Genomic DNA, 27,012 nt, shown 5'->3' on the forward strand with positions numbered 1-27,012 from the left:
GAAGAGTCAAGATTTCAAAAGAACTTTATTTCAAACAAAAAACAGTGATTCAAAAAAGTGCTTTAGAGGTCCTAATTGATTGTGTGTGATTGTGGTGTCAGTTTAGTTTTGGTCTAGTTCAGGTCTAGTCCTGGTCTAGTCCTGGTTTTAGTCCTGGACTAGTGCTCAGTGTTACAGATATAGGACCTGAAAGCTTCTTTGTCTCTCTTGGTTCTGCTGATGTTCTGGTCCAGTCCATTTGGTCCTCTGTGGATCTTCATCTCCTACAAAACCCTGTTCAAATTAAAATTAGAAACTCAGTAATTACATCCCTTTGTATCAGATGCCCTCCCTTCCTGTCTCTGACCTGTTTGGGTGCTGGTCCGCTCCTCCTCCTCCTTTTCTGGTTCTGACTCTGGTCCAGTTTCTGTGGGACTAAGATCTGGATGCCGTCCCGTATCCAGCCAATGTATTTGGAGACCTGTGTGTAGACTCCAAACTTGCCGCGGCGAGCGCAGCCCTCGCCCCACGATACGATGCCTGTGATAAAGTAGGTCCCTCCGAAGCGGGTGACGTGAGGCCCGCCGGAGTCGCCCTGGCATGCGTCCTTCCCGCCTGTCTCGTATCCAGCACAGAACATCCGCCCTGAGATCCGGAACTGTGTCGACTCCATGCAGCGCGCCCGATCCACGTACGGCATCGCCAACCTTTGCAAGATGGACGACGGCCGTGATAATTCACCCAGGCGCCCAAAACCTGAGACCAGACCATCAGGCTCACGCATCAGCACCTGCACAGGATTAGACCATAGACTGTATAAAGAAGTGGACAAAGCAAGCGTGATGTCACCCATGGCGTTTGGAAATCAAACAAATGAAGCTTGTGGTGCTCACTGTTACAGGGGCAAATTTGGTGCCAGGCTCTATATTATAAACAGGACTTTTTTAAAGGACAAAAGAGTAAAATAAAAACACCAGAGTCATGTAGTGTGGGTTAATACAAATATTTTAAGACCAACATGGTCACTGCCGCAGTTACAGAGGCAGGGGCCACAGTATTGCTATGTGTCAGTAGGAGCCAGAAGCACCCGCATATGAACTTTCCATTTGGAACGCAGCAGCTAGCACATTAGTTAACCATTTGTCTATGAGTTAAACTTGGATTAGACCAGGTCTAGACCCTGGATTAGACCAATCCTGGTTCAGTCCTGGTCCAGTCCTTGTCCAGTCCTTTTTACCTTCTCGGCGAAGTCCCTGGTGGGCAGACAGGCTGGGAGAATGTATTTGGTGAAGGTCACTGGAGTCTTGAGTTTCATTAGGGCGATGTCGTTGTGATATGTGTCTGATTTGTACTTATGATGGATCAGAACCTTGTCCACCTGATGCACTGCTTCATTCCCATGTTTCACCTGTGTATCGAATTCACCTGAGGACAACACCAGTGAATAATACAATAACTGAGGACACAATGTACTTAAGATACCTAACTCTAACTTTGGACCTCTGAACTCCACAGAGTAATACAGGAACTAAACCTGAGAACTCCCACTAAAGAGTTACACGTCATGTTCAAGAGACCTGTCTGGAACAGAAGACCACATCTGAGTCCTGATCAGGAGGCCATGACTGCACCCTTCTCTGGACATGGGAATCGAACCTGAGAACCCTTGTCTGTGGGGCGGGGCTTACCCAGTACCACGTGGATGTGCCGTGATTGGTTTATGCAGTGGGCGGCCGTCAGAACAATTAAGTTATTCAAAATGGTTCCTCCACAAAAGCCTATGCTTGCCTCGTTCACCAGCAAGGCCTGGAAAACACAAGAATCAAAACCAGACTGAGCTGGGCCAAGTCTAGAGCTGGTGCTGTACAATTTAAACAGAAATGATCCTGGTTTACATTAGCCTCTGATTTATACAGTTTTTTTGTCCTGGTTGTCTTGGTTTAGTCCTAAGGTAGTCCTGGGTTGTGGTTTAGACCCCTGTGTAGATTGGGTTTAGTCCTAGTTTAATCCTGGTATAATCCCGGTTTAGTTCTGGTTCAGTCCTGGTTCAGTCCTGGTTTAGTCCTGCGTGTGGTCCTGGTTTAATCCTGGTTTAGTCCTGGTTTGGTTCTGGTTCAGTACCTGCCAGGGACACTCTCCTGGGGGACAGTCCTCTCCGTTGACGATCCGAGTCCACGAGGCCATCTGTGACGTAAACAGCTCCTCGTGGACCAGGTCTTTATTCAGGTCTGGATTCTCTGCATCCAAGTCTTGACCCAGGCCCAGGTCTACAACAGAGTCCAACTGGGTCTGCTCCTGGTGGAACTGGGTGGGGATCACAAAGGAGTTCTCGGTTGAATCCAGGGTGTGGACTGTGTCAGATCTGTTGGATCCAGAAGAGTCCAGGTCGGTCCCGTTGAACCAGGTCTCTGCCCAGTCTTTGATCTGATCTTGGGTCTGGTTTAAGTTCAGGCTCTGGTTCCGATCGTACCTGAAGACAGTCCTGGTGTGGTCTGTGATGATGACTCCACATTTAAAAGGCTCTGGACCCAAAGAAAACACAGCTTCGTCACACCCACTACTGTATATATAATTACTACTACTACTATATATATATATATATATATATATATATATATATATATATATATATATATATATATATATATATATATATATATATATATATATATATATATATATATATATATATATATATATATATATATATATATATATATATATATATATATATATATATATATATAAGCCAGCTCAATGGCAAGAACAAGGTGCAGGCAATCAACAGCTACGTCCTGCCAGTGATCAGATCCCTGCAGGGATTGTAAGCTGGCCAAAGGAGGAGATACAGACCACAGATGTTAAGACACGAAAGCTCCTGACCTGCATGGAGGGTTCCATCCCAAATCCAGCACCCTGAGACTGTACGCAGGCCGGAAGGAAGGGGGCCGAGGACTAGTGAGTGTGGGAACCACTGTCCAGGATGAAACATCCAAGCTCCTTGAGTACATCAAGGACAAGGCCCTGGCAGATGAGGTGCTCAGAGAATGTCTCAGACAGTGGGGTCCAGAGGAAGAGGAGCTGGAGGGACCATCATGGCAGGACAAACCCCTACATGGGGCGAACCACCGGAACAGAACTGAAGTGGCTGATATCAAGAAATCCTACCAATGGCTTGAGAGGGTCTGAAGGACACACAGAGGCTCATCCTGGAGCTCAGGAGCAGGACCTGGGCACTCGAGCAATAGAGGCCCAGATCTACCACACCAGACAAGACCCACGGTGTCGACTGTGCAAAGAAGCTCCTGAGACAGTCCAGCACATAACTGCAGGGTGTAAGATGCTGGCAGGGAAAGCAAACATGGAGCGACATAACCAAGTGGCGGGCATAGTGTACAGAAACATCTGTGCAGAGTACGGGCTGGAGACCCCAGGATCAAGGTGGGAAACACCTCCAAAGGTTGTGGAGAATGACCGAGCCAAGATCCTGTGGGACTTCCAGATACAGACTGACAGAATGGTGATGGACCAACCAGACATAGTGGTGGTGGATAAGAAACAGAGCAGAGCCGTGGTGGTTGACATCGCAATACCAAGCGATGGTAATATCAGGAAAAAGGAACACGAGAAGCTAGAGAAATACCAGGGGCTCAAGGAAGAGCTGGAGAGAGCCTGGAAAGTAAAGGCATCAGTGGTGCCTGTGGTGATCGGACACTCGAGGCTGTAACCCCCAAACTGGAAGAGGCTACAACAGATACCGGGAAAAACAATGGAACATCTCAGTCCAGAAAAGTGCAGTACTGGGAACAGCAAAGATACTGCGCAGAACTGTCAAGCTCCCAGGCCTCTGGTAGACGACCCGAGCTGAATGAGGGTGAGAGACCAACCACCGTGGAAGGTGAGAAACACATTTTTTTATATATATATATATAAAAAAAAAGTTAAAAAAAAAATATATATATATATATATATATATATATCCAATCCAATCCAATCCAATCCACTTTATTTATATAGCACATTTCACAAACAAACTGTTTCCAAAGTGCTGCACAAATACATAAAAAATAACAACAATAAGATGATAAAGTAAATTACTAAAATAATACTAGTCTTAAAGTAATAAAACTAGTAAAATAATATAAAACCAGTAAAATAAAACTATATTATAGAATAGAAATAAATAAACCAATAAATAAATTAAATCAGTAAAACCAATAAAAACATAAAAATAAATAAAAGACACAGAGGACCACACAACTCACGCGGTGTTAAAAGCCAGAGAATAAAAGTGGGTCTTCAGACGAGATTTAAAACTCTCCACTGTGGCTGCAGGAGCAGGACCTGAACACTTGAGCAATAGAGGCCCAACCCTAACCACAGCAGACAAGAACCACAGTGTAGGCTGTGCACAGAGCCATACCGGCTTGTAAAAGCCTGATCCTGTCAGATCTCAGAAGCTCAGCAGGCTGGGCCTGGGTAAGACTTGGATGGGAGACCGCTACGAATTCCAGGTGCCACAGTGGGCATCAGTGGCAAAAAACTGTCCTTAGGCAAGACACTTCACCCACATTGCCTAGTATGAAAGTGGTGTGTGTGTGAGTGATGGTGGTCGGAGGGGCCGATGGCGCAGATTGGCAGCCTCGCTTCTGTCAGTCTGCCCCAGGGCAGCTGTGGCTACAGTAGTAGCTTACCACCACTGAGTGTGGAGTGACTGAATAATGAACTGTAAAGCGCTTTGAGTATCTTGAAAGGCGCTATATAAATGCAATCAATCAATCATTCAGAGGCTCCTGAGACAGTCCAGCACAGAACTGCAGGTGTAAGATGCTGCAGGGAAACAAACATGAACCAACGAACCAAGTGTACAAAAACATCTGTGCAGAGTAAGGGGCTGGAGACCCCAAGGTCAAGGTGGGAAACACATCCAAAGGTCGTGGAGAAGAACCAAGCCAAGATTCTGTGAGACTTCCAGATAGAGACTGACAGGATGGTGATGGACCAACCAGACATAGTGGTGTTAAACAGCAGAGCCATGGTGGTGGACATCGCAACACCAAGAGATGGAACATCAGGAAAAAGGAACATGAGAAACTAGAGCAATACTAGGGGCTCAAGGAAGAGCTGGAAAAGGCCTGAAAGGTGAAGGCATCAGTGGTGCCCGACCCGTGGTAATCGGAGCACTTAGGGCACTAACCTCCTGGAGGAGGGTACAGCAGATCCCTCCAGAAACATCAGACATCAGTCTAGAAAAGTGCAGAACAGGAACAGCAAAGATACTGCACAGAACTCTTAAGTTCCCAGGCCTCTGGTAGAGGACCTGAGCTGGTTGAGGATGAGACCACCCACAGAGAGTGAGAAAGAAAGTGCATTTATATACAACTACAGTCTTTATCTGTGCATTTATAGCTACAGCTACAGTTAGCTGTGGTTAGACGCATCTGCAGGGGAGGCTGGTTATCGATTCTAATCTATTAATGAAATATTCATCAACTGCTACTACTACTACTGCTACTGCTACTACTACTACTACTACTACTACTACTACTACTACTACTACTACTACTACTACTACTACTGCTACTGCTACTACAACTACTGCTACTACTACTACTACTACTACTGACTACTGCTACTGCTACTGCTACTACTACTACTACTAGTACTGCTACTACTACTAGTATTTAAATAATCATAAGCACACACAGGCTCTGTTCTAGGACTATGATGCAGTCCAGGTCTAAGTCCTGATGCAGACACCGGAGACTCAGGGACTGACCGTGGGAGTCACATGTTTGCTCATCAGATGAAAGGAAATATCCGTCTGCACACGAGCATTTGACGCTACCACGCTCCACCTCACAGAAGTGATCACAGCCGCCATTTTGGTTCTCACACAGCTCTGGGATCACTGTAACAAACCACAAGAAGTCTTGGTTAGATTTAGATTAGTCCTGGTTTAATCCTGGTTTAGTCCTGGTTCAGTCCTGGTCTTGTACCTATCTCACAGTTGGCTCCTTGAAATCCAGTTCTGCAGAAACACTCAAAGCCCCCGGCAGTGTCTTTGCACACACCCTGGTTCATACATGGATTGGACTCACAGGCATCTCCATCTAAACCAGAATCAAACCGGGTCAGGACTGGACGAGGCTCAGATTATAACCAGACCAAAACCAAACTATTCAGATAAAAGTGAGTCTTACCAAAGTATTTCGCCCAAAACAAGTCCTGAAACAGAAACAGTTAGTTTAATACTTCTCAGTGGCCGGGATTTCTTTGCTCCAGGTCTATTGTAGATCTAAGCCAGGTCTAAACCCAGTCTAGACCAGGTCTTGGACTTACGGTCTGCTGTACATCCTCAAAGATCTCCCGGGCCTCCTCGTAGTCACAACGTTCCTCCACACACTCCCTCTCCATGTTTCCTTTTTTCATCTCTTCCAGGAAAGAGTTTGCTCTCCTGCTCCGAACCAAAACCTGTTGGGCCTGTTGCCGGGACACGAAGACCGAACCAGGTCCAGGACCTGGACCCAGACCCAGACCTGGGATAGACCAAGAGAAGAACCATGATCACAACGCTGAACACCAGAAGAAGTACCATCTCTGAAACAGGAGTGAACCAGGACTTTCCTATGGACATGGGCCCAGACCTCAGCCCGGGTTAAGAATCTGGAGTGAGGACTAGACTTAATGTAAACAGAGAGACCAGAAACCATCTAAACCAGGACTACACCAAGACTATACCAGGACTACACCAGACTAAACCAGGACTAAACCAGGACTAAACCAGGACTGAAGGACTAAACCAAAACTTATGTAGGAGTACACTGGGTCCAAAATAAGTCTACAGTAAAAATTAAACAGAGGTAGAATAGATTCTGAACCAGGACTAAACCAGGAATAAAGTTCACTTGGATCAATACACTAAAGTCTAGACCAAAACTGATACCCACTAAAGCCAAGCTTTAAAGAACCAATGGAATGCCTGAAGCAGGTCTAAAGCAGGTCTAAAGCAGGTCTAAAGCAGGTCTAAATTTAATCCAGGTCTTACCGTGAGTCCGGACCAGGTCCAGGAACAGCAGAAGTCCGAAAATCCGTAGCATGACTTTCACTCTCTCCTCACACACTCGTCTCCTCTCCTCCCTTGCCTCCTAGCTCCTTGTCTCCTACCCCACCTCCTAGCTCCTTGTCTCCTCCTCCTCTTAACTCCTCCTCTCCTCACCACGTGTCCTACTGCCTAGCTCCTTGTCTCCTCTCTCCTTGTTTCCTTTGATGAATAGTGTGTGATGGAGCAGCTGCACAGATCTTTGTCCTCGAGTTCACTGACCCAGACCAGGTCCTGAACCAGGTCTGAACCAGGTCTGAACCAGGTCTAAAACAGGTCTATAAAAGTTAGACCGGAGTGAAACCAAGTCTAACTCCATGAATCTTCATATAGACTGGTCCCTACAGTGATAAGTCAGGTTTTACTCCAGATGCCCTTTCTGTCCGCCCTAAATCTGTGCTGTTACTGTTGTATGCGGCGCCCCCTTGTGAACACATTTGAAAAACACACTCCTCTTTATTATTTATTTAAACATGATACAGCAGAGAATATACCAGGTGTGTTTATCTGTTATAAATCCTCCTGCACTGGGGGCAGGGGGTGGAGGGTCTCGTGGGTGGGTCCTGGTTTAGACCCTGGTGTAAACTTTAGTCCTGGTTTAGATCTAGGTCTTGACTCTGGTCCTCATTTAGATGCTGGTCTTGGATTGGGTCTTGGCTCTGGTCCTACACGTGCCTCTGCTCCAGCCCTGGTGCGCTTGCTGCAGGTGGGTTCTGGTCCTGGCTCAGACCCTGGTCTTGGTTCTGGTCCCGCAGGGTCTTGTGGATCCACTCGGTGAAGTGGGCCACGTTGGTGTAGACGCCATAGAACCCCGGCTCGGCACAGCCCCGCCCCCAACCCGCCACGCCCAACAGGAAATGGGTGGAGCCAAACTCTGTGATCAGTGGACTGCCATCGTCGCCACGGCAACTGTCTTGGCGCCCACTCAGGTAGCCGGCGCAGATCATGTGATCAGTCAGGTTCAATCCGGACTTTTGGACACATAAAGGATGCTGTTGAGACAATAGAAATATAAAATATAAATGTGAGATCTGATTATTATTGACTAACCCTAATCAGTGTAGTCACATGTGCAATAATGATCATGTTTGGATGATAATTTAGTCCATGTATAATCAATAATTCCAAAGGTTATATTTTAAAAAATAAATAAATAAATGTGTTCCTCACCTTCCACCTTGGCCTAGCACCCTCATCCAGCTCAGGCCTCAATCAGAGGAGCGTGACAGTTCAATCTATCGATCTATCTATATAGATCTAGATATAGATCTAGATATAGAGATATCTCACCCTCTGCATTCACACTTTATTTTACCTGTTAGGCTGAAAAACTGATCCAGGATCAGTTTAAATCTGCCCTGTGATCGAGTGGGTTCTGATTGGTCACCTACATGTCAACGCCTCAAACTAATGATCTGATATTTAAAATATATGATATATTTTATAATGAATCTTAGTCTGAAATGGAGTCACAAAGTTCAATGTTAAATATGTTGTTCTGTGAATTCAGTTTGTGGAAGAATCTGGATGCCACACTGAATAGGGTTAGGGTTAGTCCTAGTGTAGTCCTGGTTTAGTCCTGGTCTAGTCCTGGTCTAGTCCTGCTTTAGTGGATCTGGGTGCTACTCAGCTGAACAGAGGAGCGACTCAGCAACTCTGGATTAAACAGGGAAAGACACACAACACTATGCAGCACTCTGCAGTACTTGTACTGTAGTACTGTAGTAAGCTGTATAATATGCACCTTCATCCTCTTCATATACGGGCCTCCAGGTGCACTCTGGGAGATGTAGTTCTTGTGTTCTATACTGTGCAGTACTTGTAGTACTACACAGTGCTTCGCAGTATTTGTACTATATTACCTGAATAATGGGCACCTCCATCTTCCTCATGTGCGGGCCTCCAGGTGCACTCTGGGAGTTAGGGTTCTTATTTCCTCCATTTGTCCTCTGACCCCAGCCTGAGACCGTGTGGTACCGGGTCTGGACCAGTTCTCTTTCGGTCAGGTCCAGATTTGGGAGACAGACCGGGACCACGTCTCGGTTCAGAATCAGGGCCTGGTCTAACTGGATCAGAGCCAAATCCCTGTGTCCAGAGACCCAGCTGTACTCAGGAGCCAGAACCACAGACCGGACCGAGACCCGCTGCTCAGAACCCGACCAGGATTCTACGTCCAAGACCCCTACAACAGGACCAGACCAGGTCTGATTAACTTCTGTTCACCTTCATCTTATTGGACAAAAATCAACTTCATTAAAATTCAGATCTGGGCGTAGACTGGAAATGCACAGAGCTAACGCGCAAACCGCTACATTCCAAACAGGAAATGAGCACTGGTGCTCTTTTGGCTCCTTTTGGCTCCTTCTGACTCTGGCTCTCATTGACTGTATGTGGACATACTGGTCTGGCCCGGCCTCTGAGCTTCTGTGATCTGATGGGATCGGATTTTGACAAAAAGGGTTAGGACTTGGATGGGAGACAATGAGAAAATCAGGAGCCACAGGAGGCGGGTGTGTGTGTGTGTGTGTGTGTGTGTGCGTGTGCGTGTGTGCGTGATGGTGGGAGTCGGAGGGGTTGATGGTGCAGATTGGCAGCCTCGCTTCCGTCAGTCTGCCCCAGGGCAGCTGTGGTTACAATAGTAGTTTAACACCACCGGGTTTGGAGTGAATGAATAATGTTCTGATAATGTGTCTTTGAGTGTCCAAAAAGTGCTGTATAAATCTGAGGCATTATTAATATTTATTGTTATTTACATTGTTAAATTGTGGCTCCTCTGTCTGTAAGTGCTGCCGTGAGCCTCGTCAGTTTGTTTGTATTAACTCGCTCTACATGATTCTGGGGTTTGTTTTTCAGTATTTTGTAGGTTAAAAAAATCCTATTCATAAACTAGAGCCTGGCTCCAAATTCATCCCTGTAACTGTGAACATCGCGAGCTTCATTTGAGTTGTGGCAAATGCTGTGGTGACACAACACTCGCTCAGTCCACTAACCCTAACCCTAATCCTAACCCTAGGGTGTTACCTCCAGTAACAGACAGGGTCAGGGTTAGGGGGTCAGGGGGGTTTGGGTTTGGGTCAGGGTGTTATGGGGCTGTGGGGTCAGGGTGTTACCTGCCACCACAGACAGGTTCTGGGGGGACAGGTCCGACACACAGTGAGCCGCAGTCAGGATCCAGTCCGGTCTGATCAGTGCACCCCCACAGTGAGGCGTTCGGTTCAACTCCAGCAGCACCTGGCACACAAGGGGCAGGGTCTCATGATGATGTAATAATACATTATGTAAATGAGGTCAGGTGACGCACCTGCCAGGGACACTGCCCCCTCGGACACTGGTTTGACCCCACGAGTCTGGTCTGAGGTCTCAGGGTCTGGTTCAGTCCAGGGTCTGGGACCAGCTGCCCACACGGGAACTCCACTGAAACATATAAGATCTCAGATCCTGGTCTAGACCTGCTCAGGTTCAGTCCTGGGTTAGACTCAATTTAGGCCCACTTTAGTCCTACTTTAATCCCACTTTCCCACTAGTCCTGCTGTAGTCCTGGTTCAGTCCTGGGTTAGGCCTGGTTTAGTCCTGGTTTAGTCCTGGTTTATTCCTGGTCTTACCTTGGGCATCACAGCTGCGGTGATCTTCTCCAAGCTTGTATCCTTCTGCACAGAAGCAGCGACGTTTGGCTCCAGAGCCGTCGCAGAATTGTTCACAGCGACCGTTTTGGAACAGGCACTTCAGAGAGTCCTCAAACACTGCACAGAAACACATAATGATTAAATATAATATTAATATAATATAACACAGAACAGGCACTTAGGACTAACCCTCGGGAGTAACACAGTAAAAACTATAAACTCAGATAAATCAAATATTGTGACCCTGACATTGCTTCATTTGCAGTTGTATTAAACTATTCGTCCCTCAGTCCAACTCTAAAACATTTTTATCCATTTCTCAGCTCATCCAAGCCACTTCTTCAGTTCTGGTCAGACGCTTGTAGTGCTTTTATCTGCCTGAAGGGGGCGCTCACTACACAGAAACTACTCTGAAACTGACATCAGATCTCAATGTGAAAAAATATGTTGGACATTTACACAAATATGGACACGGAAATGTCTTAGAAGTATTAAGTAGTTAGTTGTTATTTTGGTAGTACCTGTCTGAGAGTGTTACAGATGTAGTGGGTATCGTAGTAGAAGTAGTAGTAGTAGTAGCAGCAGTAGCAGTAGAAGTAGTAGTAGTATTTTGGTAGTACCTGTCTGACAGTGGTTTCCCTCAAAGCCCTCAGGACACAGGCAGGTGTAGGACGCCCCCGTCTGGCGACAGGTGCCGTTGTTCTGGCAGCGGTTTGTGGCACAGGGGTCCGTTTCTGCATCAGAGGAACAAGTATGAACAGGTGTACACAATAATACACAAATATACACAATAATACACAAATATACAAGTCACTGTGTGTGTGTGTTCTTCAGGTGGTCTGGCTGTGCTGTGTCCAGTGTCGGAACTGAAAAAAATAAATGCTGCTGCTGACCTCCCCTGACCCCTGTGTGACCCCTGCTCTGATTGGTCGGTTTGGGGGTTGGAGTTAAATCACAAGCAGATGTTTGAGATACTCACTCCTGTAGGTGCTCCAGAACTCCCGCTAGAATAAACAAAAGACAATTAGTCCTGGTTCAGTCCTGGTGCAGTCCTGGTGCAGTCCTGGTTTAGTCCTGGTGCAGTCCTGGTTCAGTCCTGGTTCAGTCCTGGTTCAGTCCTGGTTTAGTCCTGGTTCAGTCCTGGTTTAGTCCTGGTTCAGTCCTGGTTTAGTTCTCTCTCACGGTCTTGGCCTCGTCCTCAAACACTTCTCGTGCTTCTTCGTAGTCGCAGATTTCTTCCACACACTCTCTCTCCAGGTTTCCCTGTTTTAGCTCCTCCAGAAATCCGCTGTTGGCCCGTTTGGACCGGACCAGGACCGAGTGGGCCTCAGACGGGTCTAGGAACACTGGCACACAGAACTGGTTAGACCTAATCTAGTCCTGATGTAGTTCTGATCTAATCTTAGTCTAGTCCTAGTCTAGTCCTTCTTTAATCTATACATTTAATCCCAATCAAATAACAATTTAAACGGTCACAGTTAAGCCACAGCAAAGCACAACAACCCAAACCCAAACCTGAACCCAAACCCGGACCCGAACCTAAACCCAAACCTGGACCCTACTGTTCAGATAATAAAAGTTTTATTACAAATCCATGAATGCAACGAGGAGAAAAAAATCCCTGAAATGCTGGAGCAGCGAGAAATTACCAATCATTAAAACAAAAGAACTCAGGTTTGGTGGGAGATCAGGACGTGAACGTTTGACTGAACTGTTAACTCCATTTATATTGTTTAAAACCACTTACCATCCACCCGCCCGCCGGCGGGCGATTTTCCAATAAAAAATGTTCACTCTGTATATTCACCTTCATTATTGTTTTCACTACTGGCCATACATCGTTTGAAAGCTTAATTTATCAATAAAACAACCATATCATTCATTTTATGCCGTACAACGAGCCCGAATTTATGTGAATTTAAAAATTCACATCATAAACAAAGAATAAGATACGCGTTTCTTACCTTTGAGCGGTTCTGTCGGTCCAAAACGCGTTCAATCCATGAAAAGTTGTACTCAATAAATCCGTAATAATAAACAGAAAAAGAATATCAAGTTGATTTTTCCATAAAATAATTCCATGTGGGGGAATAATCCAGAAAACCGTCGTCCGTATGAGTGGATGAATCCGTGAATGAAAATATTCTGTCTCTTCTCCGCCTCTTCTCCCGCTCTCACTTCCCTTTCTCTCCCGCTCTTGGGTGCGCTTGTTTTCCTCACACTCTTAGCTTCAAAATGAGACCCTCCCCGCTGTTGTCGGTGGCGGGGTTTAGGTGGGACAAGCCGCTGAAGAAGCTAACGCACTCACGTACTTCCTGGCTTTATGCACGCGTCATCAGTTTGTTTACGGGAAATCTCTTCAGTCATTGGATCTTCCAGAAAGTGATTGACATATTGTTTTAGCCTATCACCAGAGCTTTCAAACGGTGGGTGGGACATGCAGATAGTCTTTGAAACGGGCGCTGTGTTTATAAGCGTAAGAGAGAGAGACACAGAGAAGCAGTGTGGGAGGGGTCATGGAGCGCAGATCTGCCAGTTGGAAGACAATTTTGGCTACTTTTAGTTTTTTTCTTGAGAAAACATGCCTAAAGCTCAGAAGAATTAGTATTATAATAATAACAATTATTATTATTATTATATTATTATTATTATTTTGGCACAAATTTGGCAATCTTGTGCCGAATTGTCATTTTGTTTACACAAAGGCTCACAGCATCAAAACCCTTTGTCCTACAGATCTGAAATTCTACACAGTTGTTGCCAACAATGAGTGTAGTGAGTCACAAATGCCTAGTATGAAGTATGACCAAGCTAAGGCCTTTATTTTTTTCTTTTTTTTTTCCGAAGCAACAAATACAATTTTTATTCAATTTTAATTGACTGTACTGTAGGTGAGGCAGCACTCACAGTCTTCATGTACATATCTACAGAAACTAGAAGGTCTAAGCTTTAAAATGGTGCCTCACACAAGCATGTGGGTTCTAAGGTGTAGTGATATTGTGCACACACCAAAATTAGGTGGTGTGTCAGGTCCCTCCCCGTGTGTCAGGTCCCTCCCCGTGTGTCAGGTCCCTCCCCGTGTGTCAGGTCCCTCCTTCTGTCTCCATGCGGTTTTATTCTGTGTTCAAAGTTCAGATTTCAGTCTGTCAGATGTGAACGTTTTTGGAATGTGACCTGTGACCTCTGACCTGTTTAAACAAAAATCACAAATTTGTATTTTATTAACATGACTAAAGCTAAAATAAAATACCCACTGCCTCATGATTTAAGTTGAGCAGAGGAGGAGCTGAGTGTTGGAGTTCAGTCTCTTGACGATGTTTCAGGTTTGAGGCATGAAAAAGAAAACAGCCAAAGGCACTTTTCCTCTTTTACACTTTTCCTCTTTTACACTTTTCCTCTTTTACACTTCATTTACTCTCAGTCCCAGCCTGATATAATGTGTTTCTTCAAACTAATGCAGCGATGGTGGGTCTTTGATTTTTTGTCTAAAATGTTAAGAGCTTGTTTATATCCTGTTTTATTTCATTTCAGAGTTGTGTTGCACGCTGAGGCCCAGCTTGTCCTGCACTACGTCATGTGAGAAACAATCACTGCATTAAAAACAGCTTAAACGGTCTCTTATGTGTTTGAGACAAATGTTTGAGCTTGACTCTTATTTAAATTAAAGTGTCTCAGCTGGTGTTCATTTTATCATTACAAGGGATTATCTTCTGCAACAGAGTTTAATTTTTTTTAAAAACATACAGATGGTTTTAGTCACATTAGGACCAGCTGAGACGTCTGCAGCTTCTGAAACTGTTTTTATTGCAGGTGTCAGTTCTGGAGCTGCTTGATGTTTATTTTTTGCAGAGACATAGACGATTGTGTCACCTGCATAAAACTGGCACTGAACACTGGATGGGCAGCACCAGGAAGATCTTTTATATAAAGACAAAATAATAAAGGTGATAAAGCTGAGCCTTGTGGAAGTCGTAGCTGCTTTACACATGTAGGTGATGAAGAATTCTGTAACAAACAGTTTTCTCTGTGTACAGGGTGTGAGGAGAAGTTAAAGTTTGATCATTTATTGAGTAAGATTTGGCCGCTGACAGTTTCGAAGGCTTCTTGGGGTTTAGGAAAACTGCTCCAACAACTCCTGCTCTGTCAGTGTTCAGTTTTAGTTTTACTTAAAGAAAGAATAAGGCTGTTTCTGTGGAGTTCGGGTTTAGGTGTTTAGGGTTTCCTAAAGACAAATTGAATTTGGTGTAGATAAAAAATAAAAAAAACGTGATTTAGGTGCCTCATAAGTTGTTCTGTTACACATTTTACTGCTGGACTTTAGGTCTGGACCTGCTTGTTTCTTTTGAATCTCCAGATGTAAATTGCAGAGATTTCCCAAGAGTCTGCTGGAATTTATTGATTCATGTATAATTCTAGTTATGGTGATATGAGAGATTGTTTGTGTGTTTTAATAAACATTTCTCTTTGGCCTTAGAGTTTTTTTAGACCACTGATTATTTTATGAATTTGCATCTGTGATCCTTCAGAATAATTCTGCTCTCAATGTTTTTCAGCCTTTGGTCCTGGTTTAGTCCTGGTTTAGTCCTAGTCTAGTCTCCTGGTTTTGTTCTAGTTTAGTCCGTTTATTCATGTTTTAGTTCTGGTTTGGACCTGGTTTAGTCCCGGAGTCAGTCCTTTTTTAGTCCTGGTTTAGTCCATGATTTCTCCTTGGTTAAATTTAAACAGGCATAGAATAAACAAAAACACAGAAAAGATAATGTGTTTTATTTAAAGGGACTGACCTGCAGCGCTGGAAAAAGATCCCAGAGAGACCAGGACCAGGGCCAGGATCAAGACTGGACCGGGTCCCTTGGCCAGACCTCGGACCATAGAGAACCTCGCAGGAGACATGTTGAGTTCTGGGGTTAGTCCTGAGTCTAACTGAGAAAACAAGAGCTGGAACTCTGCTTCAGCCAATCAGGTAAGAGAGTCAGGTCAACGGGCCAATCAGAGGCCACGCTGTTCAAACAAACTCTGACCCTGTTTAGGGTTAAAACTCAGGTCTAGACCAGGATTAAACCAGGACTAAACCAGGTCTAGACCAGCCCTGAACCAGGACTGGACCAAAGACCAGGTTTGCATGAAGCTCAGGTCCTGACAAAAAAAAATAAAGATAAATTTTTATTATTAACTTGACGAGTTTAAAGAGCGAAACAGGAAGTGATTCAATGAAATGTTTCATTTAAAATCATTAAATACAGAGTCACCATTTTATAATCTCCTGCCCCCCCAACCCTAACCCCCACAGGACCCCCTCCACCCCCACCCCTCACGACCCCCCTCCCCCTCCCCTCCCCCTCACGACCCCTCACGACCCCCTCCCCCTCACGACCCCCCTGCCCCTCCCCCTCATGACCCCCTGCCCCCTCCCCCCTCACGACCCCCCTGCCCCCTCCCCCTCACGACCCCCCTGCCCCCTCCCGCCCCGCGACCCCTCGATCCGACCCCAACCGAAACAGTGTCTGTGTAAAGTTCTTTTAGAAAGACAAGAAAAATAAGACAAAATGAAAACCAACTTTATTAACAGCAGAAATTAAACATTATTTTATTAAATGATTAATTTATTTTTATTATATTTAACTTTTATTTTCTTTATTGTGAGGGTTTCATTTGATTATGAATTATAAATGATTAAATAAATAAAACTGAGGAACTTTCATCATGAGTTCACATCATTTTGACTCAAACCTGGTCCCAGTTCTGGTCTTAGGTCGAGTCCTGTTCCTGGGTCTAGTCTCGTCCTGGGGTTTAGAAGTAGATCTAGCCTTGGTCCTGGGTCTGGGTCTGGTTCTGGTCCGCTGTTAGACTCTGGTTTTGCTGTGAAGCTCCGGTCTCATTGTAGAAGAGACCCTGGTCCAGTTCTGACCCGGTCTGGTTATAGACCTGGTTTTGATTGACCTCCTGCCCAGCTATGGTCTGGTCTTTGTCTGGTCTTAGATCTTGATTCAGATTCTGGACCGGTTCAGCTGTGGTCTGGTTTTGGTCCGATCCCGGGTCTTGGTTCAGGTCTTGACTCAGTTTGGATGTGGTCTGACCCGGTTGACTGCTCTGGTCTTTTCCTGGTCCTGGGTCTTGGTTCTGGTCTCCTCCTGGTCCCAATCCGGTCTTGGCTCTGATCCAGTCCAGGTAGTTGGCGACCCGTGTGTAGATGCCGTACTGACCCGGTCTGGCACAGCCTCGGCCCCAGGACACGATCCCGGTCAGGAACCAGGTCCCTCTGAAATGGGCCACCAGGGGGCCTCCCGAGTCGCCCTTACACGAGTCCTGCTGCCCCCCCAGGAACCCGGCGCACATCATGTTCTGGGTCAGAACCAGACCGGTCTCGTCCTGACAGGTCTGAGTCCGGACCAGAGGCACCTGAGGCACAAACAACACTGATAGTTTTGTAAAATCTGGTCTAGACCTGGTCTCTGTTCTAGATCTGGTCTAGTCCTGGTCTAGACCTGGTCTCACCTGTAGTTTCTTCAGGACTCTGGAGGTTGGTCCGGCCTCGTGCACGCGCCCCCAGCCGCTGACCATGTGCACGCTCTTGCTGTGCAGTTGTGTGTGTGCGTGCGCGCTCGTGGGCAGGCACACGGGGACGGCGTGTGATGTCACGGCGAGGGGCGTGGCCATGCGCAGCAGAGCGATGTCATTGTCCGCCGTGCGCCGATCGTAGCGCTCGTGCACGTGAATCTCCGACACACCGACCCTCTGCTCCGAGCCCTCGGACAAGTCCACGTCATGCTCCCCTGAAATAGACCAGAACCGGGTCAGAACCAGGTCTAGACCTGAACTAATCCAGGTCTAACCCTGATGTAGGTGACGTGTGACATACCGGCCACAGCCTCCAGGTGGCGCTGCTTGGTGTCCTCCAGGCAGTGGGCCGCAGTCGCGATCCAGTCCGGACTCAAAAAAACCCCCCCACAGAACGGCCGCTCTTTGTACAGGAGCAAGACCTGGACCAGAACAGGGTCTAAACAAGTCTAAAACAGGTCTAAAACAGGTCTAAAACAGGTCTAAGTCAGGTCTAACGCTGGTCTGGACTAGGCCTGAACCAGGACCAAAACAAGGTCTGGACCAAGACTAAGTCCGGTCTTACCGTCCAGGGACACTCTCCTCTCGGACACTCGGCTCCGCCCACGATCCGGGCTCTGGGGTCCAGAGCCGGACTGGACCTGTCCCCAAGAACCGGAACCATCCCACAGGCAATGGGCTCTGAAACAAGATCAGGGCCGGATCAGGGCCGGACCAGGGCCGGACCAGGGCCGGACCAAGGCCGGACATCCTTTCTCTTCCTCTCTTTTCATCTCTCTGTACCTGAGCTGTTGCAGTCGATCTGGTTATGATCCAGGTGGTACCCGTCGGCGCAGCTGCACTTTGGCCCCGCCTCCTGCTCCTCGCAGAAATGTGCACATCCTCCATTCTCCACCAGGCAGCGCCGTCGAGCCGCGTGGTCGTCTGCAACACAGAGACTACAGCTCCCAGGATGCACCGGGGCAGACTACAGCTCCCAGGATGCACCGGGGCAGACTACAGCTCCCAGGATGCACCGGGGCAGACTACAGCTCCCAGGATGCACCGGGACAGACTACAGCTCCCAGGATGCACCGGGGCAGACTACAGCTCCCAGGATGCACCGGGAGGTTCAACACAAACCTGCAGACGCCTGAGGTTTGTGTCAGTGTGAGTTTGTTCTGTGACACAGACACAGTTTGATCTACAAACATCGAAATACAGACGGACGGGTGACGTCTGTGAGTGACGGGTGAAGTCTGTGAGTGACAGGTGAGGCCTGTGGGCGACGGGTGAGGTCTGTGTGTGACGGGTGAGGTCTGTGTGTGACGGGTGAGGTCTGTGTGTGACGGGTGAGGTCTGTGGGCGACGGGTGAGGTCTGTGGGCGACGGGTGAGGTCTGTGTGTGACAGGTGAAGTCTGTGAGTGACGGGTGAGGTCTGTGGGCGACGGGTGAGGTCTGTGGGCGACGGGTGAGGTCTGTGGGCGAGGTCTGTGGGCGACGGTCTGTGGGCGACGGGTGAGGTCTGTGGGCGACGGGTGAGGTCTGTGAGTGACGGGTGAGGTCTGTGGGCAACGGGTGAGGTCTGTGAGTGACGGGTGAGGTCTGTGGGCGACAGGTGAGGTCTGTGAGTGACGGGTGAGGTCTGTGGGCAACGGGTGAGGTCTGTGAGTGACGGGTGAGGTCTGTGGGCGACAGGTGAGGTCTGTGAGTGACGGGTGAGGTCTGTGGGCGACGGGTGAGGTCTGTGAGTGACGGGTGAGGTCTGTGAGTGACGGGTGAGGTCTGTGGGCGACGGGTGAGGTCTGTGAGTGACGGGTGAGGTCTGTGGGCGACGGGTGAGGTCTGTGAGTGACGGGTGAGGTCTGTGAGTGACAGGTGAGGTCTGTGGGCGACAGGTGAAGTCTGTGAGTGACAGGTGAGGTCTGTGGGCGACGGGTGAGGTCTGTGGGCGACTGTACCGAGCTGGCAGGTGAGCCCGGAGAAGTTGGGGGGGCACAGACAGGTGAAGCTCTGCCCCAGGTCCAGACAGGTGCCTCCGTTCTGACAGGGTCCAGATGAGCAGGGGTCTTGGACTACAGACACCAGAGGACTGCGTTACCCAGAATGCACCAGTACAGAGCGCGCTCAGTACAAACACAAGACTCACCGCGATACGTTTTCCAGAACTCGTTCTGAAACAAAAGACAAGTTAGAACCAGGACTAAACCAGGACTAACCCAGGTCTAAACCAGGTCTAAACCAGGACTAAACCAGGACTAAACCAGGTCTAAACCAGGACTAAACCAGGACTAAACCAGGTCTAAACCAGGACTAAACCAAGTCTAAACCAGGTCTAAACCAGGTCTAAACCAGGACTAAACCAGGACTAAACCAGGTCTAAACCAGGACTAAAACCAGGTCTAAACCAGGACTAAACCAGGTCTAAACCAGGACAAACCAGGTCTAAACCAGGTCTAAACCAGGTCTAAACCAGGACTAAACCAGGTCTAAACCAGGACTAAACCAGGTCTAAACCAGGTCTAAATCAGGTCTAAACCAGGTCTAAACCAGGACTAAACCAGGTCTAAACCAGGACTAAACCAGGATGCTCAAATACTTCTCTGGCAGTAGTAATAGTAGTATTAGTATTACAGTAGTAGTCATAGTAGTCGTAGTAGTAGTAGTAGTAGTAGTACTACAGTAGTAGTAGTAGTAGTAGAAGTAGTACTAGAGTAGTAGTAGTAGTAGTAGTAGTACTACAGTAGTAGTAGTAGTAGTAGTAGTACTACAGTAGTAGTAGTAGTAGTAGTAGTAGTAGTAGTACTACAGTAGTAGTAGTAGTAGTAGTAGTAGTACTACAGTAGTAGTAGTAGTAGTAGTAGTACTACAGTAGTAGTAGTAGTAGTAGTAGTAGTTAGTAGTAGTAGTAGTAGTAGTAGTACTACAGTAGTAGTAGTAGTAGTAGTAGTAGTAGTAGTAGTAGTAGTAGTACTAGTAGTAGTAGTAAGTAGTAGTAGTAGTAGTAGTACTACAGTAGTAGTAGTAGTAGTAGTAGTACTACAGTAGTAGTAGTAGTAGTAGTACTACTATAGTAGTAGTAGTAGTAGTAGTAGTAATACTACAGTAGTAGTAGTAGTAGTAGTAGTACTACAGTAGTATTCACAGTAGTAGTAGTAGTAGTAGTAGTAGTAGTAGTAGTAGTAGTAGTAGTAGTACTACAGTAGTACTCACAGTAGTAGTAGTAATAGTAGTAGTAGTAGTACTACAGTAGTAGTAGTAGTAGTAGTAGTAGTACTACAGTAGTACTCACAGTAGTAGTAGTAGTAGTAGTACTAGTAGTACTACAGTAGTAGTAGTAATAGTAGTAGTAGTAGTACTACAGTAGTAGTAGTAGTAGTAGTACTACAGTAGTACTCACAGTAGTAGTAGTAGTACTACAGTAGTAGTAGTAGTAGTAGTAGTATTACAGTAGTACTCACAGTAGTAGTAGTAGTAGTAGTAGTACTACAGTAGTAGTAGTAGTAGTAGTAGTATTACAGTAGTACTCACAGTAGTAGTAGTAGTAGTAGTAGTACTACAGTAGTACTCACAGTAGTAGTAGTAGTACTACAGTAGTAGTAGTAGTAGTAGTAGTATTACAGTAGTACTCACAGTAGTAGTAGTAGTAGTAGTAGTAGTACTACAGTAGTAGTAGTAGTAGTACTACAGTAGTACTCACAGTAGTAGTAGTAGTAGTAGTAGTACTACAGTAGTAGTAGTAGTAGTAGTAGTACTACAGTAGTAGTAGTAGTAGTAGTACTACAGTAGTAGTAGTAGTAGTAGTACTACAGTAGTACTCACAGTAGTAGTAGTACTACAGTAGTAGTAGTAGTAGGACTACAGTAGTACTCACAGTAGTAGTAGTAGTAGTACTCACAGTAGTAGTAGTAGTAGTAGTAGTACTACAGTAGTACTCACAGTAGTAATAGTAGTAGTAGTAGTACTACAGTAGTAGTAGTAGTAGTAGTACTACAGTAGTACTCACAGTAGTAGTAGTAGTAGTACTACAGTAGTACTCACAGTAGTAGTAGTAATAGTAGTAGTAGTAGTACTACAGTAGTAGTAGTAGTAGTAGTACTACAGTAGTACTCACAGTAGTAGTAGTAAAAGTAGTAGTAGTAGTACTACAGTAGTAGTAGTACTACAGTAGTAGTAGTAGTAGTAGTACTACAGTAGTACTCACAGTAGTAGTAGTACTACAGTAGTAGTAGTAGTAGTACTACAGTAGTAGTAGTAATAGTAGTAGTAGTAGTACTACAGTAGTAGTAGTAGTAGTAGTACTACAGTAGTACTCACAGTAGTAGTAGTAGTAGTAGTACTACAGTAGTACTCACAGTAAGTAGTAGTAGTAGTAGTAGTAGTAGTACTACAGTAGTAGTAGTAGTAGTAGTACTACAGTAGTACTCACAGTAGTAGTAGTAGTAGTAGTACTACAGTAGTACTCACAGTAGTAGTAGTAGTAAGTAGTAGTAGTAGTAGTACTACAGTAGTAGTAGTAGTAGTAGTACTACAGTAGTACTCACAGTAGTAGTAGTAGTAGTACTACAGTAGTAGTAGTAGTAGTAGTAGTAGTAGTAGTAGTAGTACTACAGTAGTAGTAGTAGTAGTAGTACTACAGTAGTACTACAGTAGTAGTAGTAGTAGTAGTACTACAGTAGTACTCACAGTAGTCTCCGTGTGTTCAAATACTTCTCGTGCTTCCTCGTAGCTGCAGATTTCTTCCACACATTCTCGTCTCAAGTCGCCTTTCTGCAGCTCCTCCAGCCAACCCGAGTTCGCCCTGCGAGACCGGACCACAGACCGGACCGAACCGAGACCGGGATCTAGACCAGGACCGGGGTCTGAGCCTCTGATGGACTGTACCAGGACTTGACCAGACCTCAGCACCCGGTGAGCCTGCTCTGCATCCAGGAACACTGAGACCAAAGAGAGACCAAAAGTGACTAAACCTGGACTAAACCTGGACTAAACAAGGACTTAACCTGGACTTAACCAGGAACAAACCTGGGTCTAAACCAGGACTACACCAGAACTAAACCAGGACTAACCTGAAGCAGACCGGGCTGAGGACAGTCCCAGTAGAACCAGTAAAACCAGGTCCATGATGATCCAGACCTCACTCTGGACCTTAGGCCAAAGTCTGGTCAGCTGATCCTCAAGAGCCAATCAGAGCACAGGAAGCAGTCACATGACCTCAGAATCAATAATGTCCACAACTTCAAATCGATAAATATTTATTTAAAACTTTAATTTATTTAAACTTTTATTTATTTAAAACAGAAATCACAAAGGTTCGGTTCAATAAAACAGAAGAATCACAAAGTCCAGCTCAGACTCGAGCAGAGACTCAGACTAAACTTTTCAGTATGAAATAAATCTGCAGATCCTGCATTTGTCTGAGTGCTCACAGAGTCCAGGTCTAGTCCAGGTCTAGTCCAGGTCTAGTCCAGGTCTAGTCCAGGTCTAGTTCAGATTATGAGGCAGCCTTCAGAGCCAGATCTATAACCGGTCTGAGCTGGTCCTCGAGGTCCTGAGGGTCTCCATCGTTTGAGATGATCCAGTCCCAGTCCACGCCAGAGTCCAGACCACACTCAGACTCTGCGTCGTCCACTCCTTCAAAATAAAACACAAAACAGCAGCCTTCAAAATAAAAGACTGGTTTAGTTTTAGTCCTGGCGACTAAACCAGGACAAAACCAGGACTAAACCAGGTCTAAACCAGGACTAAACCAGGACTGAACCAGGTCTAAACCAGGACTAAACCAGAACTACACCAGGACTAAACCAGGACTGAACCAGGTCTAAACCAGGACTAAACCAGGACTAAACCAGGTCTAAACCAGGTCTAAACCAGGTCTAAACCAGGACTGAACCAGGACTAAACCAGGTCTAAACCAGGACTAAACCAGGACTAAACCAGGTCTAAACCAGGTCTAAACCAGGACTGAACCAGGACTGAACCAGGACTAAACCAGGACTAAACCAGGACTAAACCAGGACTAAACCAGGACTAAACCAGGACTAAACCAGGTCTAAACCAGGTCTAAAACAGGTCTAAAACAGGACTAAAACAGGACTAAACCAGGTCTAAACCAGGACTAAAACAGGACTAAACCAGGTCTAAACCAGGTCTAAAACCAGGACTAAACCAGGTCTAAAACAGGTCTAAACCAGAACTAAACCAGGTCTAAACCAGGACTAAACCAGGACTAAACCAGGTCTAAACCAGGTCTAAACCAGGACTAAACCAGGTCTAAACCAGGACTAAACCAGGTCTAAACCAGGACTAAACCAGGACAGGACTAAACCAGGCTAAACCAGGTCTACTAAACCAGGACTAAACCAGGACTAAACCAGGACTGAACCAAGTCTAAACCAGGACTGAACCAGGACTAAACCAGGACTAAACCAGGTCTAAACCAGGACTAAACCAGGACTGAACCAGGACTGAACCAGGACTAAACCAGGTCTAAACCAGGACTAAACCAGGACTAAACCAGGACTAAACCAGGTCTAAACCAGGTCTAAACCAGGACTAAACCAGGACTAAACCAGGTCTAAACCAGGACTAAACCAGGACTAAACCAGGACTCACCAACAGTGAAGCTCCACCCGCGGCTGATCCTGGTCTGGTCTGAACATTGGACCCGGACAGACCGGGTCTGAGTCGGGTACTGGGTCCGGAACCAAGTCAAGTCTGAGATCCTGCGAGCGTCACTCACCATCTGAACACACAACACACACACACACACACACACACACACACACACACACACACACACACACACACACACACACACACACACACACACACACACACACACACACACACACACACACACACACACACACACACACACACACACACACACACACACACACACACACACACACACACACACACACACACACACACACACACACACACACACACACACACACACACACACACACACACACACACACACACACACACACACACACACACACACACACACACACACACACACACACACACACACACACACACACACACACATCACACACACACACACACACACACACACACACACACACACACATACAACACACACACACACACACACACACACACACACACACACACACACACAGCACACACACACACACACACACACACACACACAACACACACACACACACACACACACACACACACAACACACAACACACACACAACACAACACAGAAACACACATATGTACAGGTTTAAGCTTAGTTGTAGTTGTAGTACTATAGTAATAGTAACGAAGGTACTACACCCAGTGTGTACTCACAGTAGTACACAGGTAGTACTCATGTAGTAATACACAGGTAGTAGTACACAAGTATACACAGGTAGTAGTACACAGGTAGTAGTCCTCAGGTAGTACACAGGTAGTAGTACTCATGCAGTAGTACTCTTGTAGTATTCATGCAGTAGTACACATGTAGTAGTATTCGTGTAGTACTAGTGTAGTACTCGTGCAGTAGTACTCGTGTAGTACTCGTGTAGTACTCGTGCAGTAGTACTCGTGTAGTAGTATTCGTGTAGTAGTACTCCTGTAGTACTCGTGTAGTACTCGTGCAGTAGTACTCGTGTAGTACTCGTGTAGTAGTATTCGTGTAGTACTCATGTAGTAGTACTCGTGTAGTAGTATTCGTGTAGTACTCATGTTGTAGTACTCGTGTAGTAGTACTCGTGTAGTAGTACTCGTGTAGTAGTACTCGTGTAGTACTTGTGTAGTACTCGTGCAGTAGTACTCGTGTAGTACTCGTGTAGTACTCGTGCAGTAGTACTCGTGTAGTAGTATTCGTGTAGTAGTACTCCTGTAGTACTCGTGTAGTACTCGTGCAGTAGTACTCGTGTAGTACTCGTGTAGTAGTATTCGTGTAGTACTCATGTAGTAGTACTCGTGTAGTAGTATTCGTGTAGTACTCGTGTAGTAGTACTCGTGTAGAAGTATTCGTGTAGTACTCGTGTAGTAGTACTCGTGTAGTAGTACTCGTGCAGTAGTACTCGTGTAGTACTCATGTAGTAGTATTCGTGTAGTACTCATGTAGTAGTACTCGTGTAGTAGTATTCGTGTAGTACTCGTGTAGAAGTATTCGTGTAGTACTCGTGTAGTAGTACTCGTGTAGTAGTACTCGTGTAGTACTCGTGTAGTACTCGTGTAGTAGTAGTACTCCTGTAGTACTCCGTGTAGTACTCGTGTAGTAGTACTCCGGTAGTACTCCTGTAGTACTCGTGTAGTAGTACTCGTGTATCGTACCCAGACAGGTTGAGTGGCGTTCCTTGTTGCTAGGCGACAGAAGAATCCCGGGTCGTTCCTCCTTTGGTCTTCGCCCCAGTGGATCATCTGAGACCGAAACCGCTCCTTATACGGACCAGGACCCAAGAGCAGGTCTAAGTCCAGACCGTGGTCCTGAGAACAGACCGGGATTAGACCAGAGACCAGAGACCAGACCAGACCAGAGACCAGAGACCAGACCAGAGACCAGAGACCAGAGACCAGACCAGAGACCAGAGACCAGACCAGAGACCAGAGACCAGAGACCAGAGACCAGAGACCAGAGACCAGACCAGACCAGAGACCAGAGACCAGAGACCAGAGACCAGAGACCAGAGACCAGAGACCAGAGACCAGACCAGACCAGACCAGAGACCAGAGACCAGAGACCAGAGACCAGAGACCAGACCAGACCAGAGACCAGAGACCAGAGACCAGAGACCAGAGACCAGAGACCAGAGACCAGAGACCAGACCAGACCAGAGACCAGAGACCAGAGACCAGAGACCAGAGACCAGAGACCAGAGACCAGAGACCAGACCAGACCAGAGACCAGAGACCAGAGACCAGAGACCAGAGACCAGAGACCAGAGACCAGAGACCAGAGACCAGAGACCAGAGACCAGAGACCAGAGACCAGACCAGACCAGAGACCAGAGACCAGACCAGAGACCAGAGAGACCAGAGACCAGAGACCAGAGACCAGAGACCAGAGACCAGAGACCAGACCAGAGACCAGAGACCAGAGACCAGACCAGACCAGAGACCAGAGACCAGGGGGACTGACCTGAGCAAACTGTTGCTTCAGTGGACCAGAGAGACGAACGATACACGAGACCTGAGGACCTAGACTGAGGAGACAAGGAAACAAACGAGGAGAGAGGAGACAAGGAAACAAACGAGGAGAGAGGAGACAAGATGAGTAATTTTTAAGATGCTGTAAAGGTTCTGGTCCGGTCCGGTCCGTACCGAGTCTGAAGAAGGTCTGTCACGTGATCCTTCCCGGACTTTCTCTTCCCGCTGAAAACCAGAACCAGCTTCGGTTCGGTCCGCTCCGTCTGCTCCATTTTAAAGCCGAAAAACTGCGCCTAACTCCGGGTCACACTCCCGCACTGGAACATCCGGAACAACAGACTGGACCAAAGGAGTAAGGAGCTCGAGACCCGGTTCAGACCCGGTTCAGACCCGGTTCAGACCCGGTTCAGAGCCGGCTCGGTCACGTGACTCGGGGCGGACGTAAACAGTCGCTGGTGGCTCCACTCTGATCCGGGGCCGTAACGGTGAAACAAAACGCGCAGCAAATCCACAAAGTCACGTTTAAACCGTAAAAAACAAAAACGTACAAACTCTAAAAACACTTAAGTCAGGGTTAGATCAGCGCATCCGCAGAACAACGAGTTTTTATAGAGTTTTTATTAAAACTGCACAGTTAACTTAAACATGG

At 46.5% G+C, this 27,012-nt stretch overlaps 2 protein-coding genes across 2 annotated transcripts in view; both read right to left on the reverse strand.

Annotated features, from left to right (window-relative positions):
• On the reverse strand, positions 1-22,509 carry LOC110173786 (uncharacterized). Its single transcript, XM_055163923.1, has 28 exons — positions 22,309-22,509; positions 21,926-22,176; positions 19,389-19,413; positions 19,201-19,314; positions 18,043-18,183; positions 17,825-17,940; positions 17,561-17,681; positions 17,197-17,474; positions 16,509-17,100; positions 15,486-15,650; positions 11,887-12,050; positions 11,684-11,708; positions 11,325-11,438; positions 10,684-10,821; positions 10,383-10,495; positions 10,192-10,312; positions 8,944-9,263; positions 7,751-8,073; positions 7,028-7,119; positions 6,322-6,518; positions 6,183-6,207; positions 5,979-6,092; positions 5,759-5,890; positions 2,101-2,501; positions 1,668-1,785; positions 1,217-1,404; positions 347-769; positions 1-273 (listed from the first exon to the last, which is right to left on the reverse strand). Exons 1-28 carry the CDS (start codon positions 22,361-22,363, stop codon positions 172-174), a joined length of 4,968 nt encoding a protein of 1,655 aa, XP_055019898.1. The 5' UTR covers positions 22,364-22,509; the 3' UTR covers positions 1-171.
• Positions 22,478-27,012, reverse strand: part of pmvk (phosphomevalonate kinase) — a 4,538-nt gene continuing 3 nt past the window's right edge. The window contains exons 1-5 of the mRNA XM_020939792.2: positions 26,538-27,012; positions 26,356-26,419; positions 25,551-25,703; positions 23,855-23,984; positions 22,478-22,873 (exon numbers count right to left, since the gene is read on the reverse strand). The exon at positions 26,538-27,012 is cut by the window's right edge and continues 3 nt beyond it. Coding sequence (XP_020795451.1) covers positions 22,734-22,873; positions 23,855-23,984; positions 25,551-25,703; positions 26,356-26,419; positions 26,538-26,635 — 585 coding nt within the window. The 5' untranslated portion in view covers positions 26,636-27,012 and the 3' untranslated portion in view covers positions 22,478-22,733. The remainder of the gene's footprint in view (positions 22,874-23,854; positions 23,985-25,550; positions 25,704-26,355; positions 26,420-26,537) is intronic.

The sequence above is a fragment of the Boleophthalmus pectinirostris genome, unplaced genomic scaffold (genome assembly GCF_026225935.1).
Source record: "Boleophthalmus pectinirostris isolate CB_2022bp ecotype Guang Dong unplaced genomic scaffold, ASM2622593v1 HiC_scaffold_11, whole genome shotgun sequence".
In the NCBI taxonomy this organism is placed as follows: domain Eukaryota; kingdom Metazoa; phylum Chordata; class Actinopteri; order Gobiiformes; family Gobiidae; genus Boleophthalmus; species Boleophthalmus pectinirostris.